General features: G+C 45.8%; 2 protein-coding genes across 4 annotated transcripts in view; one reads left to right on the top strand and one right to left on the bottom strand.

Annotated features, from left to right (window-relative positions):
- Positions 1 to 4,348: 4,348 nt before the first annotated feature.
- On the bottom strand, positions 4,349 to 9,764 carry PCED1A (PC-esterase domain containing 1A). Of its 3 annotated transcripts, none has more exons than XM_090286135.1 (8): positions 9,736 to 9,764; positions 8,619 to 8,763; positions 8,015 to 8,094; positions 7,668 to 7,906; positions 7,418 to 7,568; positions 7,056 to 7,302; positions 5,077 to 5,352; positions 4,349 to 4,734 (listed from the first exon to the last, which is right to left on the bottom strand). In XM_090286135.1, exons 2-8 carry the CDS (start codon positions 8,740 to 8,742, stop codon positions 4,487 to 4,489), a joined length of 1,365 nt encoding a protein of 454 aa, XP_090142261.1. In that variant the 5' UTR covers positions 8,743 to 8,763; positions 9,736 to 9,764; the 3' UTR covers positions 4,349 to 4,486. The 3 variants fall into 3 exon arrangements, with proteins under 3 accessions (XP_090142261.1, XP_090142260.1, XP_090142262.1); XM_090286134.1 differs by lacking the exon at positions 9,736 to 9,764 and adding an exon at positions 9,081 to 9,570; XM_090286136.1 differs by lacking the exon at positions 9,736 to 9,764 and having other exon boundaries at positions 7,668 to 7,744; positions 8,619 to 9,570.
- VPS16 (VPS16 core subunit of CORVET and HOPS complexes) overlaps positions 9,589 to 19,151 on the top strand; it is a 23,798-nt gene continuing 14,235 nt past the window's right edge. Inside the window, exon 1 of the mRNA XM_090286137.1 lies at positions 9,589 to 9,697. Coding sequence (XP_090142263.1) covers positions 9,645 to 9,697 — 53 coding nt within the window. The 5' untranslated portion in view covers positions 9,589 to 9,644. The remainder of the gene's footprint in view (positions 9,698 to 19,151) is intronic.

Here is a 19,151-nt window from a genome sequence, read left to right as displayed (position 1 = left end):
CTGCTCTCTTCTGATCATCAGACATGGTATATACATTTCAGTGCCTCATTTTCACTTTTGCTTTGGCGATTTCTGAGAGGAGGAAATACCATCTTTATCACCTTCAAACTGCACAACCTCTTTCCTTTTTACAGCCAAGAATGCAAGGTTGATTTAACATTGAAAAAAAAAAGCAATTAATATAATTCAACATATTATCAAACTAAAAAGCTTTTTAAAAAAAGCTTTAAAAAACAGATGAGCATTTCAATTGATGCAGAAAATGCATTTGACAAAATCCAACATCCATTCTCACTTAAAAAAAAAAAAATCTCTTGTGAAGATTTAATGGCCAGATGGATAGGGCACTGGCTTCCTAAGCCAGGAACTGTGGGTTTAAGTTCCATCTGGGGTGAAGTAATTTATAAAAAATCTCTCAGCCAACTAGGAATAGAAGAAAACTTTCTCAACATTATAAAGGGCACCTATGAAAAAACCTACAGCTAATCTCATACTTAATTGTGAAAAAATTGAATACTTTTCCCCCCAAGATCAGGAAAAAGACAAGTATGTCTCTTCTCACCATTTCTGTTTAACACTGTACTGGATGTCCTAGCTAGTGAATAGGGCAAGAAGTATAAATAAAAAGCAAACAGATTGGAAAGCAAAAAGTAAAACTGTCTTTATTTGCAAACAGAATTGTCTATATAGAGAATGCAATGGAATCTATAAAAAAGCTCCCAGAACTAATAAGAGAATTCAACAAAGTAATTAATATGGGTACATCATCATGGTTATGATACAGGGTCAATATACAAAAATAAATTGTATTTCTCTGTACTAGCAATGAATGATCAGAAGTAGAAAATTTTACATAACATAAAGTACAATAAAAATATGAGCACTTAGCTCTGGCTTGTGTGGCTCAGTATATTGAGCCCCGGCCTGTGAACCAAGGGGTTACTGGTTCAATTCCCAGTCAGGGTACATGCCTGAGTTGCAGGCCAAGTCCCCCATTGGGGGTGTCTTGCAAGACACAACTGGTCGATGTATCTCTCACACATCAATATTTCCCTCTCTTTCTCCCTCCCTTCCCACCTCTCTAAAGTATATAAAAATCTAAAAAAAGAAAATATGAGCTTAAAGGGTAAATCTGACAAGAGATGAAAGCTCTGTATATTGAAAGCTAGAAAATATTGCTGAGAGAAATAAAAGAAGACCTAAACAAATGGGCAGATATATCTTCCTCTTGGGTTGAATGACACATAGTGTTAAGATGTCAATTTGCCCCATCAATACAATAAAATCAAAATCCCAGAATTTTTGCAGAAATTAACAAGCTAATTTTAAAACTCATATAGGAATTTAGGGGGCCTAGAATAGCCAAAATAACTTTGATAAAGAAGAAGAACAAAATTGGAAGACTAATACTACCTGATTTCAAGAGTCATCATAAAGTTATAGTAATCAAAAGGGTATGGTATTAGCATAAAGGTAAACAAACAGCCCTGGCTGGTGTGGCTCAGGGGATTGAGCACTGGCCTGTGAACTGAGACTGCCTGTTTGATTCTCAGTCAGGGCACATGCCTGGGTTACAGGTCAGGTCCTCAGTGGGGGGCGCACAAGGGGTGACTACACATTGATGTTTCTCGCCCTCTTTCTCGCTCCCTTCCCTTTTCTCTAAAAGTAAATAAAATATTTAAAAGAAAAGACAAATAGATCAATGAAACAGAGTAGAAGGTCTTGTACAACTGATTTTGACAAAGGTGCAAAGGAGATTTAGTGGACAAAGGATAGGCTTCAACTAATAGTGCTGAAGCCATTGGATGTTCACATAGAGAAAAAAAAACTTCAATTCATATCTGCACCATATATAAAAATTAATTCAAAATAATCATATGCCTAAATATAAACATTCTAGAAGAAAACACAGAGAAAATCAATTGTGACCTTGGGGTAAGCAAAGATTTCTTAGATAATATACCAAAAGCATAATCCATAAGAGAAAATTTTAATAAACTGTCCTTGATCAAATTTAAAATGTTCTCTTCTCCAAAAGACACTATTAAGAAAAAAGCAAACCTCAGAAAAAAAGCATTTGTAAGCCATACGATAAGGGATTTGGATTGAGAATAAAGAACCCTCAAAGCCCAATAGTTAAGTTTTAAAAGGGGGTGAAGGGATAGGAAGAACACAATGTGAACAGAAACTTTACCAAAGAAGATGTAGAGATCACAGATAGACACAGGAAGAGATGTTCAACATCTGAAGTCATTATGGAAATATGAATTAAACCCATACTACCTACCTATTAAAATGGCCAATACCAAGTGTTGGCAAGGATGTGGAGGAATTGCGACCCTCATACACTGCTAGCGGGAATGTAAAATGGGACCACCACTTTGGAAAACTGTTTAGGTGTTTCTTTAAAAGTTACACACACTCCTATGATCCAGCCATTTCATTCCTAGATGTTTACTGAGTTCTGTAATGCTTAACAAGCAAATAGTGTGCCTACGTACTGAAGAAACATATGATTTTCATTATTTTTACATCTCAAAACAAAGGCCAGGAAATAATATAAATGCATGTGATGATTTGGATATGGCTTTTTAAGTTCCTTGTTTTCAAATCATGACTGAATAAAATCTGTAACACAGAAGTCAAGCATTTTATACTGTAGGCTTGTATGACAACGAACTGAAAATAATTTAACATCGTTGTACTCTTACGATGGACTTCAAATCTATGTTGGACTGAAGAAAAGGCTGTGAAACCTCACTGTGGGCAATGAGTCATACAGCAAGATGGAGTGAAAATTAGAAGTTCAGCAGCAGAATGAAGGGGATATGGAGCACACTGCACAGTCTTCAGGTGCTTACAGAGCAAGCTCCAGAATTGGCATGGGGTTTGAAGGGAGTGGGGAAGCCTAGAAAAGGCTCAGTAGTGAAGGTGACAGGGAATTCTTAGAGAATAGGATGGCAAGCAACAGAGAGAGGGTCACACGAGGCTGAGCAACTCATATACTGTAACTTTCTCCTGTAAATCAGTCCAGGTGTAGTTTTTCTCCAGTGACACCGAGAAGGTCCAGAATCAGAGGTGCAAAATATTCAGAATAGGTTTTGAGGAAAGGCAGAAAGGAGTGAACAAGGGATTGGGCAAATTAGAGGCAGCTGAAGAGGGCTGCTCCAAGGATGGGTTTTATTAACAAAAATATTTTCACAAAAAATAATTATTTGAAATTTTATCTCGCAAAGGCTTTCTTTCATTTTTGTAGGTTCCATTACACTTTTTGCCTATATCAAAGAAAACCAGGCTTGTTTCAGGCACTGTACTAGTGGCTTTGCACACTCTCATTTGAGTCTCAACTGCCTTGTTGAGGTTGCTCTCTGAAGGACTTTCTTAACTCATGAACCAGTTTCTCTAGCACCAACGTGTGCTAACCTAGCAGCTTCATTTGCACTTAAAAATTGCTAGCAAGGATCAATACTTTTGTGGTTTATTTCCCTTTCTGTTTGTGTTACATGTTATAACCTTTGCCAAGGTAAAATTTCAATAACAAGTATGGATGGTTAATGCAAGAACTCTGCATCTCTCTCTTCCATCCAATTCTACTTGAAGATTATTAGTGGATCTCCATGTTTCCTTATCTTCTGGCCCCACACCACTCACCAGCCTGCCATGCTCTATCTACCACCCCATGCCACCATGTAGCCCACATGCCACCCTTGTTACTTAGTAGTCAAAGCCAAGGGTCAAGCCACTCATCGAAGCTGAGATCTTGTACTCTTTCTCTTTCTTCCTAAAAGTTTGGCACCATCGCCTTACCCCCTACTCTTTGTTCTACTGTGCCACCCCCCACCAAAGAAGTTGGTCTATGTTCATTTTGCTCTTAATCCACATTTATTAAATAATGGGTTTCTAATCAGCCTCCCACTTGGGTCTGGGAGCTTCTTGATTTCTTCTAACCACTTATTGAGTGTCCAGCACATGCCAAGAACTGTGCAAGGTAAGGTATGTGTCTATTTCCAGGAATGGAAGAACGTTGAATGTACACATGAACACATGAGACTGGTTTAGGTGAGAACTAGCCAGATCCAAAATACCATGTAAAATGTTGACAATTTCAACTCAGCCTTTGCTACTTCCCAATCGCAGAGCTGCTGTAAAGAGGGAGCCCCTCCAAGATCTTTGTTAGGCACATATGAGTTCTGGTGAGAATGAGTATGTGAAGCAGCAGGGAGGACATAGTGGCTTCTAAACAGTGTGAGGTGAAAGGTCCAAAGCTGGAGACAGCCCAGAGGCAGCCCCCCAACCCTTAAGCTCATGGTTTGGGAGACCCGCTCCTTCACACAGGAAGATGCCACTCTCTTCTTCCATGCCTTTATTCGTGACAGCAATGGAAAAGAACAGTGCCAAACAGAGCGGACATCCTGGCCCAGCACGTGGGGTGGCAAGCAGGCCCTGCAGGGCCATTGGCACATTCAGCCCCAACCCAAGATCCAGTCTACCCAGGCCATGTCCCCGAATGGGCAGGAGGCCGTCTGTCCAGTTTGTATGTGTGGATCAGTCTGTCTGAGTGTCTGAGCCGCTGCTTGCAGGGCACCCCCATCCTCGGCACATGGTAGGGGCTGTTAGGAACACAGCGTGGCATCCCGCGGTGGACCACTGGGCCCTGGTGCTGACCATGGAGGATAGGGCCAGGGGCTGGAGGTGGCGGGGGGCCAGACACAAAGTTCACTACAGGGCCACATCCTACAAAAGAACCAGTCATTTATCAGAGTGGGCTTCCAGCTAGGGTCAGCCCAGCTTTGCCTTTAGGCCACTCTGGTCCTGCAGGGTGAGTTTCTTTGGGCTTCAGTTTCCCCATCTGCAAAATAGCAATACTATTTCCCTACCTCTGGAAACTGTGACAATGAACTGACTAATGAGTCTACAGATGCTGTTCCAGACCCAGCTATGACTGAACCCAATCCTTGGTGGGGGGCATAAGGGTGATCCAACTGCTCTCAGCTTGCTTAGGCACAGGGTGCTAAGCCAGGGAAGGTTCAGGGGGAGGCTGGGAAAGGTGTATCATGAGGCTGCAGAGGCACCTACCTACGTGGGGTGGCATTGAGAAGTCTTCTGTTGTATTATAATTGAAGAATTCATGGGGTGGGAAGGGCTGGCATGGGAAAAAAGGGTTATCCTGGGGCAGGGATGGAAATGGGGGAGGGAGGGAGGGTTGAGGAAGAGGGTAGAGAAAAGGCATGGGAGGGGGCAAGGGAGAGGGCAGGGTTGGGGGCAAGGCCAGCTGCTCCCTGAAGTCTGGGGGCTGCCCCTGGCTCCCCTGGAACAGATGATCCGGCTCTGGCCAGTCCTCAATCCATGGGTCTAGGAATGGGATGATTGTTTTAGGCAGGCCTGGGAGGCCAGGCTGCGTGAATCTGGCCCTCCACAGTTCTAGAGCTCTACTCCCTCCTCTAGGTGGCAGCACCCTCTGCTTTCTACCCAGTGTTCCTCATTGCCTCTCATTTCAGGCCAAGCCCAAGGTGTGATCCTTCTCTTTGCCTTTCTCAAAAGCCAGTGGGTCAACATTTGTTCTGATCTTAAGCTTTCCTCCAGTCTTCTCCCTTTGTTGGCCCAGTTCCTGTATCTTTAGTTTTCCCCTCTGAGCAACTCCCCACAGACCAATTAATAAGTTTACTAAGTCTTCTCTCTTAAAAATATATAAAGATCCTGCCACTACCTTCTCCTCATAGCCCCCTGCTCCTTTAAAACTTCCAGAGTCCTGTGCCCAATTTCCATTCCCTCATCAACTGCTCACTGCCTCTTTTAAGCCTGCTCCAATTCTTAGACACTTTTCCCACTAAATGTAGCCACTTCCTGGCAAATTTAACAAATTCTTTTCTTCCTGACAATCACATGATATGGCCAATATCCTCATCCTCCCTGAAAGTGCCTCTACCTTCATCTCCTTTTGTTTCCTCCATTAGCACCTCTTCCCTTCCAGCTCCAAAACATCACCACTCTTCTGTTGTCTCCTTCACGGTTCACACTCACGCCCTCAGTTTCCATCTCTGCAAACACCACCAACTCCAAATCTACTCCACAGTTCCATGGTACCTGAAACAGAACTGCCCTGACCAAACTCACCAACTCAGCCTCCCACCCAGCTGTGCCTTCTGACATCTCTATTTCTGTACTCTAAACTGGATTCAGAAGATCTGAGGCACCACAATCTAGCCTTACATCTTTAGAGCATTCTTCCTGTGCTGGGAATCAGTTCTCTCATCTTAAAAAAACAAACAAACAAAAACACCAAGGAAATTGGACCATTATATAACCAAAGTCCGAATCTACCTCCCTGATCTCCCTGATGCTCCAACTCCTGGCTACCAAGTCCCAGAAGTCTGCCTCTTTGACATTCCTGGTCTTTCTGTGCTACCATCCCTTCCAGTGCTGCAACAAACAATCTTCTAACATAACTCAGGTCTCCCATTCACCACACATTACCCTGTGGGTACTGTGTACATAGCGATTGTGCTGGACACTGGGGCCAAAAGGGGTGAGTTGTCAATAAGAGAGGCAGGAACTTTTCCTTTTGAGGACAGGATCCAGAGGAGAAACAGACATGTAAACCATCAGCCATGATGCCCATTTTGTGAGCAGACAGGAACTGAGAGGCTGACAGCAATAGCCGAGGGGCTTCTTTGCTTCTGCCACACTGCCTGGAGAGCCCTTCCTAACACCCTCCACTTCCATGCCTAGCTAAATGTATACCCACTTATCTCCTCTTCCTCTGCAGGGTAGAGATCTTATGACATGCTGACTCATGTGCTCAATGCATGTATAAGTTCATTTGTGTACACAGAGATCACTATACGGCTAGACCATACAGAACCAGAACCTGAACTGCAATGTTGCTCCTGTGATCTCACCCTCCCCAGGGGATGAGGAAGAAGCACTCAGGGTCCACAGCAGTCCTTCAAGGGGCCTCTGCTCCCCTGGAGTACCTCTGTCCTGTTCTGTTGTGAGCCCTGTGCTCTGAGGGCCCTCTCTACATCACTACCCTCCCCACCTGTAATTGGGCTCACCAAGGGAGTAGTCATGCTTAGGCAGCTCCACGCCCCAGGCATCAGCCACATGGGTCAGAAGCAAGTGTGAGAGGTGGCGGTGGGCATGCTGGTCCCAGTGGACACCGTCCCGGTGACGGTGCCGTACTGCATGCCGGAAATGAAAGTGGAGATCCAGGACATCGAAGCAATGATCCCCAGCCAGCGTAGCACTGTAGAAGTTCCCTTCAACCACATCCCGCCGCAGAGAGCCTGCCAGTGGCTGAAGCTGAGAGAAAGTGCAGCATTCTAAGAGCCACAGAATGAAGCAGGGTGGGGAGAGAGGGTCCTCTATTTACCAATCAACTGTCCCCTCCCCCATCTGGATGAGCTTAGTCACTTGCCTCGGGCAGAAGGAAACCCCCAGTGACACGCTCCCCCAGGGGCATCGCCATGTTCCACACCAGTAGGCAGGAGTCTGGCAACACCTGGTCCATGCGCACAAACACCCGCTCCAGGTTCTCTCGGTAGCTCTCCATTGAGCAGCGGCCATACCTATTGGGCAGCACATAGGGTGGGCAAGAGCACAGGGATAGACAGCCTCTGAGCCATACCTCCACCCCCAACCGGTATTTCCCCTCCCCTCGCCTCAACCTGGAAAGATCCCAGAGGCAGGAGTTGATGATCACCAGGTCCGGGGCAGGCCCATATGTCAGCTCCTCCAGGACGCCCTCGAGGTATTCGGAGTAAACTCGGGTGAGGAAGTAGAAGCGCACAAGGTGGTGGCCAGAACCCGAGCAGAACTGGCGGACCTCCCGGTACTGTGTCCCGTTGTGCAGCTCGCCCAGCTGACCCCCAGCCACCAGCTGGTCCTGTTCAAAGCTCAGCTCCCCCTGCCCACCCCCACATCAAGCTGATCAGACCCATGCCAGGGAGGAGGACCCTGCCAGGCCAGGGTCTGTGCCCACCCACCACTGACAAGACTACCAAGCTTCGCTCACCTTGGCTTTCAGCTGGGCGGCAGTGAGCAGTGAGTCTTTCTGGAGCAGGAGCACCAGGTCCTTGTACACAGCTCGCTGAACTGCAAGGATACAGATTACGGGGCTAAGGCAGTCCTCACCCCATCCCAGCTTCTCCCAAGTACAGGCTCCCCATCTTCCCTGGGCTGGCGCTGTCCAACACCACCTCTGTGGAGTGTAGATTTTGAGGTGAGAGGAAAGGTGAGGTTCAAAAGTCCTGGCACTAAGCCTCTGATCCTTCTAGTTGTCAAACACCCCCAACTTAGTATACAGTGACCAGAGATCACCTAGCAGAAATCAGCCAAGTCACGTGGGAGACAAACACCACAATCCACTGCTCCCATAATAGAAATTATAGAGGATGTCAGGTAGAAAAAGTGCTAAGCAGAAATGGGTGAAAAGCTTGACAGGCTCTATCTGTCAGGACACCTGCGTTAGGTGCACAGGGAAATAAAATGAGAAAACCTACTGGACTGGAACAAACTAAGGGTCAGAGCGGAGGTTAGAGATCGACACAAAGGGTACAGATTTAGAAAATAGGCTGCAGTTGCAGGGCTGGGAAGTGTGATCCTGGAGGAGCACTCACTTGAGTCCCCCAAGATGACCACGAACTTGTTGTGTAGCAGCTGTTGCACTTCCGAGGCCTGGAAGTGGACCATGGCGCCTCGCAGCGGGCGGCGCGGCTCCTTGTTCTTCGGACAGAAGACCATGCCGCCGCTGACAACAAGGGGCTGCAGGAAGAGGCCACTAAGCCGTGCGAGGGTGGGGGCTCAGGGCAGGTTGGCCCCAGGGCCGGAACCAGGATAAATGAGACATCTGTCGGCCCCTCCCGGCCTGGCCTGGGCTACGGGGACCAGACGGTGGCGGTGGCAGTGTGGGCCCCATGGTGGCGCGGCCCTCAGTCACAGCTGGCACCAGAGGCGGGGAACCGCTGGGCACGCAGGCCCCTAGGGCACTGAAGCGCTTACGCGCGGCGCCGCCCAGCGCCCCGCCACGTGCCCGCCGCCGCCGCCTTGCGCATGCGCGCGCGCTCGCTCGCGCCAATTACCAAGTCCCGGGGCTCCAAGCAGTTCACCCGCGGCCAAGGCAACCTTGCGCACTGCGCGCCTCGCCTGCAGTGAGCTTCGAGCCTGGCCTCATGTTCCCACGCCCCGGGAGGTCGGTCGGTGATGCACAGTCCCCGCCCCACCGAGCCTGTGCGACCCGGTTAGATGTTGGTGCGCAGCCCGGCGCCCAGCGTGCTCCATGCGTGCGTCGCGGCGGCCCCGACGGCGCCTAGGGCCTCGGCGCCCGGGGCGACGACGCTCACAGCTCCCACTTCCGCTCACCCATGTCCTGCCCTGCGCTATCCTTAACGCCAGAGGGGGTAGGAAGGACGCAAGACCCGCTGCCGTCTCTGGGCAGCGGCCAGGGCCGGAGCCGCCCAGGCGGGCACAAGTCCCGGGTGTGGGCGGGGGAGCGGCGTTGGCCGAGTGCAGCTACCCACAGTGCTGATGCCTGTGGCGGGGGCCTTGCCACGTGATCCCGGCGAGCGGAAGCGGAAGTGCCGGCCTGGAGCCCGCGTTAGGCAGGCGTCCTTTCAGCCCTGTCCAAAAGCCCCCCTGCACCAGCCATGGACTGCTACACCGCGAACTGGAACCCGCTCGGGGACTCCGCCTTTTACCGGTGAGCTGCCCCGCCCTCCCGCCTACGGCTTGGCTTACCCGGCTTGCCCGCCGGCTGGAGTCTCGGGGCGGAGCCGGCAGCGCGCGACCCTGTCACTCCGTGCGCTGGGGTCCGCCTCTCTCCAGTTTTCTCCTGGCGTCTGCCACTTAACGTACAGCAGCTGCGTGTAGCTAGAGATCGGTCCAGAGAAGGAAACTGAAGCAAGCCTGATGGTCACAGAAGTAGGGGCAAACCCCAACTCTGAAGCCTAGGTCTGTCGGCCTCCGGAAGGATGCATAGATCACGTTGAAAGAGGCCACCCACTGGTGACAGCGAGTGCCCAGTTTCCTGCGGGGAGGTGCTGCTGAAGTCAGACGACAGGGGCGCCCCGAGGGTGGGGGACGGGATCGATCACCCGGCGGGCGGAGTAGCAGTGCTGACCAAGGCTGGGAGAAGGGAACGAGTCGTCAGTGAATCCACGGGCAGCTCAAGTGAGCACTTCCAGCTAGGGGCAGCCTTCTCGTTCGAGTCGTAGAATCCTAAACTATTAATCTTTCTAAAGTGTAAACTCATTACATCATTACCCTGGTACAAACTACTATTGTTAGATCTATAAGTCGGCCCCTATTTATCTCTTCAACTTCATTTGCTCCTCTCCTACCCGAATTTTGCGTTCAGTTGCACAGAACAGGACCTCACTATACCATAAGGTTTCATGGCTCCCTGTGTGTTCACCAACCTGCAGTTCCTTCTGTGGGCACTGCCATTTCCTTCTTTATCTCTCTGGAGAATTCTGGCTCATCCTTCAGGACTTACAGTTGTAGGGTCTTTTCTGAAATCTTCCCTGACGTAACCCAGTAGAGACAGCTGACTCCTTTTGGCTCCAGTGCCAGGGCCTGTTATGTAGAGCAATGTTGATTTCTTCTGCTAAACCAACTTGCTTAACGGCTGAGAGCATATTTCTTGCATCTCTTTATCCCCAATGCATATTTAGAATAGTGCCTGCTACGGAGTAAGTAGTCGCTCAATAAAGTTTTTAAAAAGCACTTTATTGATTGCAACTAAAGATCACAAAGACATTTCCTTCGGGTCTTATTTCAATAGAAGACAGCAGTTTGTGCTAGTGAAACTGTATACCATTGTTATTCATGTATTAAAACTTCTGTGTAGATTTTGATTTAAAAAATTTCAGCCCTTAAGAGGAACAAATGCCTAGTGGCAATTTTTGTAGCTCAATTGCATTTGTTGTTTATTTCTAATTATTATCATAAATATCTATACAATATGGGAAAAAATTGCAGAAGTTTAGTTAAAATCAGTGAAGTCAGTAGGAAATAATGAAATTAACTTTTGGTGGAGAAGGGATGTCAGCTGGCATGTAATTTAGTGTTTAGAACACAGCATACACTTTTGAAAATATGAACTTGTATTACTTTTGGAAATGCATGTTGCCTACACAGGTTTGTTAAATAGGAGTGCACTAGAAATGATGACCTTATTACTGCAGAACTCCTGTTCATGATATGAAGTCTTAGGTTTGTTGATACACCAGTAAAGTTATAAGCGAGTGTAAGTGCTGACGGCATACCATAGACATGACCTGTGTGGCTAGGCTACGTTTATCTGTGTGTGCTATGCTGCCATAAAGAGTAGAAGTCTAAGCCTTGCTGTGGAGCATATGTTATTTTTGCAAATAGACATTGTGCCTTTCTGTGTACTATACACTTTGCTAAGTACTTTATCTGTAGTAACTTAAGTCTCACAACCTCACTAAGTAGGTATCGTTATTAAACCCATCTTACTGATGAGAAACTGAGGCACAGAGAGATTAGGTGACCAGGTTACACCGTTAGTAAGTAGTGGAGTAAGAATTTGAACCCAGCCTCATTTTAGAAACCTGTGCTGACACATAGGTTTGTTTGTTTAACAGGAAAATAAAATAGCATGTTCTAGCTCCCTCACCAGAGTGGAAATGTTTTGAGTGCAGTTACTTGGGGTTATTTGTATTTTTCCATAGCCTTATGCCAGGACTTAATATATGTTCAAGTAAAGTGAATGAATGATAAACAAGTGACAGACCGTGCATTTTGAGTCCTTTCTATAAGACAGAATTTTTTTCATTGGAGGTAGTGTTCTGGAAAACTTACTAATTTGGGAAGGCAAGGAGAGGGAATGGTGACTAATTCTTGGGGGGGGGGGGGGCGTGTCAGAATTTTAGCCATTTTTATCCTAAAAACCAAACTTGGGCTACTCCTGTTAATTTTGCTCAATCCTTTGCCAGGTCGAGTGTTTATCAACCAATAAGAAGACATGGGCCCTGTCTGCCCCATAGCACTTAACAGCCAGCAGGGGAGACTGTTGATAAACACTAATGACTCAGTATCTGTTTGATCATAATCACTGCAAAGGAGAGATATAGAGTCCTAAGACAGAATATAACAGACTAGTAAATTGGAGGTAAAGAACATAGGTGCAGGGAGTGGGACGGAGAAGAGCATATACAAAGGTCCTGAGGCAGGAGAGTAGTGCACTCTCAGTGACCTGAAAAAAAGAGCCAATGTGGCTGGAGTGCCACAGGGAGGGTTGGGGGCAGACAAGAGATGAAGTTGATGCCTTTCTCTAAGAGGTCACAATCTGCAGGGCCTTCTAGGCCACCTTTATTTGAAGAACAGTGAGAAGACTAAATGAAAGGATCTTAATGAAAGGATTGATATGATTGGATTGTAGGTGTGTGAGTGTGTTTATTTTAAGTCTCTTCTAGAGGCAATGGTTGGGGAGTGGGGCAAGTTGGAAAGGGCAAGCAAGAATGGAGGCAAAGGAGGCTGGTGGAATAGAATAGGGAGAGGTTGATGGTGGTGAGCACTAAGGCAGTAATGGTGGAGATGGAGAGAAGGGGGCTGGTCTGAAGGGTATTTAGGAGGTAAACTTGAAGGAGATTGTGATGGATTGCACTTGGTATGGAAGATGACTTGGGTTTTTGGCCTAAGATACTAAGAAAACAAGAATTGAGTTTGGTGGGGAAGAGGGTAAGTTTGATTTTGAACATATTGTTTCAGGTTCCTTAGAAACATCCTTTATGATCAAAGACGGGGAAACAGAAGATACATTATACGGGGTGGGCAAAAGTAGGTTTATAGTTGTGAGTGCATGAAACAGTTTATTCTTGTATGTATTATATTTTTTTCATACAAACAACTGTAAACCTACTTTTGGCAACCCCTATATATTTCTGAAGGTCTTCTTAGAAGTAGACTATTTTAGTAGGTTTTTTGTTTGTTTGAGGGTTTTGGTTTTTTTTTACACATATAAAGATGAATATTTTAAAAGTTGTCGTTAAATACATATGATATAAAATTTACTATCTCACTCCTTCTAAACTACAATTCAGTAGCATTTGGTATTTTCACATTGTTGTGCAACCACTATCCAGAACTCTTTCATTTTGCAAAACTGAAGCTCTGTACCCATTAAACAATAATTGCTCATTCCTCCCAGCACTGCTCCCCCACCCCCGGCCCCCAGCCCTAGCAACCACTGTTATGCTGTTTTCTGTTTCTATGAATTTGACTACTTTAGATAGGTCATATAAGTGGAATCATACTGTATTTGCTTTTTTGTGACTGGTTTATTTCACTTAGTGTACTGTTGTCCTCAAGGTTCATCCATGTTGTAGAATGTATCAGAATTACCTTCCTTGTTAAGGCTGAATAATATTCCATTGTGTGTGTATATCACATTTTGCTTCTCTATTCATCTGTTAGTGGACACTTGAGTTACTTTTACCTCCTGGCCGTTGTAAATGATGCTGCTGTGAACATTGGCATACAAATACCTCTCTGAGACCCTGTTTTCAGTTCTATTGGACACATACCAGAAATGGACTAGCTAGATCCTATGATAATTCTGTGCTTAATATAATTATTTTAGGAATCGTCATACTATTTTCCATGGTAGCTGAACCATTTCACATTTCCAGCAACAGAGCACAAGAGTTCTTTAGTGGTAGTTGTTTTTGAGGCAGATTGGAGTCAAGGAATTTCAGGGGTGATGATGCATTCTCTTTAGGACCTGGATATTTTGTAATTAGTAGATTACTCTCCAAGGCTGGATGTGATGTGCTTCTTCATCCCCAGGTCCGTTAGCCTAGCCTGAACAGGCTGGAGATCATCTGTTTTTATACGAGATCTCTTCTCACACCACACTTTTCCAGCAGTTTACTGCACTACCACAAGAATTTCTTCAGTTTCCTGGAGGGGACTGGAATTGAGGCTACCAGAGCTAGGTTAAGTGGTTTCCTGGCTTTAGAATCCAGGGTCCATTTACTGCTGCTGAGGGTATTTCCACTTCTGGAACCTGCAAGAAGAGGAGGAAAGATATAACCGGCCTTCATCATTGAAGGTGTGGCCTGTCCTCACGAAGTCTATTCCCCTGGGCTTTTCTGAGAGGCTGCACTACTTGCTCCCCCTCGCTCTGCTCATTCGTACCCTATGACCTTCTGGAGGTACAGCTTGAGTCACCACACTGTCCCTGAGAAGCCGCTTTTTTTTTTCTCTGAGAAGCCTTCTTTACCTTGAAGGCTTGAGGACATGGTCCATTCTTTGATGCTCTTCACTACCTGACCCTTACTCCTGTACCCCATACAGAGGCTCTGTCTCCTTCCCACGCTAGTCTGTGTTGCTGCCAACCTGGACTGCATCCCTCAGCCTCCTAAGCATCTCAGTTCTTGCCACCTTTCAGGGTAACTTAACCGATCACCTGGCTTCATGGTTCAAGTGATGATACCCACCTCAGCCACCCTGTGCTCATCCTGAACTGCTCTGCTGCAGACATTGAATTCAGACAGCCCCCTCTCTGGCCACAAGCTCCTGTCCTCACTGACACTGATGCCCTGTAATACACCTGTCCTTCAGCCTCACTGGAATCCTCACCCCTGGAGTCCTCTGTCCTCTTTGTATCCACATGCAGAACTTCTTTCTATAAACGTGTCCCTTCCTGTCCAGCTTGGTGTACATACTGCCATGGTCAGACAGTTTCTGTCTTGCCTTTTCCCTGACAGCCTTGTTCCTTTGCCCTTTGGTTACCCCCGACTGGCACAGAACCACTCCCAACACATCAGCCACTCACCATGTCTGTGCCTGTACACAGGCTGCTGAATACTGCTGTGAGGGTCAGTCACAGGCAGGTTGGGTCTAGTACAAATCCATGACTTCCAGCCTCAACCGGGCCCTCATAGTCCTGTTCTGTGGGGTCAGCCTACACTCACCACAAGGGCTCTGCTTTCCTTTTAGAGGATTACACGAAGAAACATTTAATTGTAAGCAATTAAAACATTTTGGAAATATTGAACATTGAAGTCTCCTTGGTTCCTCCTTTCAACCACTGACTTCACCTTGTGTTTCCCAGAGAACTGGAAGCCATTGCACAGAAGGACCTAGGCTTCCCGGAACCAAACCTGCCCGCTGTCTTTCCCATCCCTCTGAGGAAATGAGCACATGTTTCCCTACCTTCTCAGAAACCATGCTCTGTCCATCCGCACCCTCCCTCAGCCAGTGTTTCTCCTGATGTTGTCCAGGACCCCTTGCATCAAAATCACCTGAGATGCTGGCTACACGGAGCTTCCTAAGCACAATCTACTGTGTTATCTCTGGGATTGGTTCTGGGAATTTGATCTGTAGTTTAACAAGCACGCAAGTGTTTCTTTGCAGCAGGGAAATTGAGGGCCACTGCTCTACATTGTTTTCCACCGTCCCTACCCCCAAGTGCTTCCTACCAGATTTCCAGTATACTCAAATCTCCCCATCCGAACAAAAAATAAACTTCCCTATTCAAAGTATAAACTCCTCCTTTTCCCATCTTTTTCTTCCCTGTCCCAAAGGTCTGAAAGCTGCCGTCTATCTTGCTTCCTTTTTCTGTCTTCCTAGTGACTATTCATTCTGGTCTGACACCCTGTTCTCAGTGACATCCTGTTACTGCAGTGGACACAGCTCAGGTCTCATCTGAGCTTGACTCCTTAGAGCATTGCATAGATATGAACCCCCCCTCCCCCCTTTCTTGGAAATTGTATTTAACCTTTTTTTCTGAGAAGTTTCAAATGTACAACAAAATAGCATAGTAGAATGAACACCTATAGCCATCATTTAGGCTTAAAAATTGTTATGTGGCGATATTTGCTTCCACTATTTTGGAAATAATGCTTCCATTATATTAGGAAAAGTTCAATATAAATATGGTAAATGTACTTTAATGAAAATCCATGTACTCATTACCCAGGTTCAACAAGTGTCAACAGTTTGCCATTCTCTTTTCACCTAACCCTCTCCACCAGTACACACACACTTTTATGGGACTATTTAAAAACAAACCCAGCCATGACCAGTGTGGCTCAGTTGGTTCGGCATCATCCTGCAGGGCAAAGAGTCTCTGGTTCAATTCCCAGTCAGAGCACATGTCTGGGTTGTGGGCTGATCCCAGTTGGGGCACATGCAAGGGGCAACTGATCGATAATTCTCTCTCACATCAACATTTTGTTTCTCTCCCTCTCTTTCTCCCTCCCTTCCCCTCTCTAAAAATAAATAAAGTCTTTTAAAACAAACCCAGATGTATCTTTAATCGAATATTTTTTCTGCTATATTTTTTAAAGTAAATTACAGACAATTTCAATGTGTATTACTTTCATTAAAGGAAATTATAGTTTCCAATAGAACTATAATATTATTTCACACTTAACAAAATGAACATTTAATATCATATAATATCAAACTTCTCCAGTTGTCTTTAAAGTGTCTTTTTAGAACTGATTTGTTCAAATCAAGACCCGAATAAGAATTACTCATTTGCTTACCTCTCTTAATTCTCTTGTAAATTTGAAACTTACTATCCCCACTCCCACCCCTGCCTTTTGTTTTCATGACATTGACTTGTTTAACAGATAAGTCACTTTCTGGATTTGTCCCATTGCTTCCTTATGTAGCCTTTGAACTTTCTTTGTCATAGCCTTTATTCCCGAAACTGTGTTACTTCTAAAGGCGTGATTAGATTCAGGTTGAATATTTTTGGCAGAAATGCTTTGTAGGCGATGACATGGTGTTTGTATTGTATCACATCTGGGGTCAGCATTGTATTGGGTTGTCTACTATGAGGGAAGTTGACATTAACAAGGGGGTTAGGATGGTAATGGCCACACCCTCTGTTGTGAAGTTATATTCCCCCCCTTTATAACAAGCAAGAGTGGGGTACTACACTGGTTACATCAGTATGAATCTCACTAGGAGACCATATACTGATCAAACAGGTGAAGTTTCATGTAAAGAACTCTTAAACTATGATAACAAAGTAACTGTAAAATAAAATAAACTCTGTCCTCCCGTAGGGCTGAGGAGAAAGGACAAACTTAGAAAGGCAGAGGGTGGGGGGGATGCTCTCCCAAGCTGGTGTTCCAACCGTGATGAAAAGGGTAGAGTTGTAGCCCACTGGATGGTAGAGAAGTTTGCTGGTTTGCCTGGGCCAGAGCTGGTCCACAGTTACTGGGCAAGCAGGAAGCAGCCCTCCTAGGCACAGATGGGACACAGGTGAGTCACAGCTGGTGGCCAGGCTCACAGGCTTGCACAGGGAGTGGGAGCACCAATGCGAGCGGGAGACCTGGAGCATGCAGTGTCTGTGTGGAGAGAGCCACAGGAAGATGGGCTCCAGTCTAGGCCAAGGCTGTGAGGTCATCAGGGGATTGTGGCCATCCAGGTGTGTGATTGTGGCAGAGCACCACCAGGTGTCCTCATACCCACATTGCTGGCTGACTGGTGCTGCTGGAAACAGCCAGAGAGCCCCCTCCTCCTGCAGTGCCCCTGCAGTGCCCCCTACTGAGAAAGGTTAACATCTAGCTCACTGTGGAGCACGCATTGAAGGGTGAATTTGGAGCTGACAAACAATAAATTGAAAACTGACCCAGTCTGCCTTTTGGCTACTCAGCTTCTATGTGCACTCTCTATGCACTTTTGAACTCCCTCCTTCTTACAAGTAAATAATCTTTCCCAACATGAGAAGACATATAGTCTTAAAAGTCATTATATCCATCACTGTATTAATTTCACCTCTAGTCCCTCTGAATATTCATTGTGTTCCCAAATATTAAATTGTAAAGTTAATCTCCAATTATTTGTGTATAAATAAAAATGGGAAGGGAGAGAAGATAATGGCTAGTATATACATATAAACACATGCATGTAACAAATATGGAGAAAATATGCAAAGTGACTATACTCTTAATTTCTGTTATCAGTCTTGAGATCACAGTTGATATCTATGGCTTCCATCAACTGCCCACCCTATATTTCCCTTGCCCTCGGCCAGAACCTCCACTGCCCTGGGTTCTTCACATAACAGAGTGACCCAAACCTTCATTCCTCAGTCATTCTGCCTTTTTTGGTTGCTGAGGTTTTTCATTAACCTTTACTGTTAGATATGGAAGTACTAAGAGGTGCTGCAGAGGACCCCCCTGGGTGTCAGACATAGTCCTCCTTGCTTCTATTGTATAGCAACAACTCGATTTCCCCTTGGCGATCAAGGATAATCACTATCCAGTAAATTGACTCCATTTTTGTTCACCTATTTGTTCAGTGACATAAGATGGCACTCTGGTGGAAACATTCTTCCCATGGAAACTAAGCTCTCCAAACCAATAGATCTCAAAGTTACTGGAACTGAAAGCAGCATCTTTGCAAGAGTTATTAGGTATAATAATGAGAAGAGCCACTGTCACTGCTACCCCTTAGTTCCGGGTCCCATGTATTCAGACTGTGGAGGAAACAGCACCATATAATAGCCTCTGATGCGTAGCATAAGCTGTACCCTGTAAGACAGAGCCCCATCCTTTTAGGATACTGTCTCTAATTGGTGCTGTTACTAAGTTGTCAGTGAATTTAGGCCATCCACTTCTGGGTGATGGGGTATATGGGAAGACTAATTGGTTCCATGGATCTGAGCCACTGCTGCACTTTCTTTTTTGTGAAATGAGGTCTTTGATTAGATGCAGTGCTTTGCAGAATGTTACACCATTAGATAAGGCATTCTTGTAAGTCCACAGATAGTGGATGCTGGCAAAGACATTATAGGTAAGGGCCCTGGCTGGTGTTCCTTGGTTGGAGCATTGTCCAGTACACCAAAAGATCGTGGGTTCGATTCCCAGTCAGGGCACATAGTTAGATTGAGGGTTCAATCCCTAGTTGGGGTGTTTACAGGAGGCAACAATGTTTCTTTCTCACATCGATGTCTTTCTCCTTCCTCTCTAAAATCAATGTATATTTTAAAAATAATAATAATAATAAAGGCATTACAGATAAGGAAGACAAATCCACATCTAGATTGTGTCTGTATTCCAGTGAGGACAAATCTTTTTCCTCTTCATGATGGGAGAGGTCCAGTGTAATCAAGTTGCAGACTGGTCCCCCTGGGAATAGTACCATATAGGAGCCATGTATTGGTC

The sequence above is a fragment of the Furipterus horrens genome, unplaced genomic scaffold, assembly GCF_987537825.1.
Source record: "Furipterus horrens unplaced genomic scaffold, mFurHor1.1.pri manual_scaffold_8, whole genome shotgun sequence".
In the NCBI taxonomy this organism is placed as follows: domain Eukaryota; kingdom Metazoa; phylum Chordata; class Mammalia; order Chiroptera; family Furipteridae; genus Furipterus; species Furipterus horrens.
The sequence above is the reverse complement of the archived record's forward strand: the minus strand, read 5'-3'. Positions and strand labels throughout refer to the sequence as shown.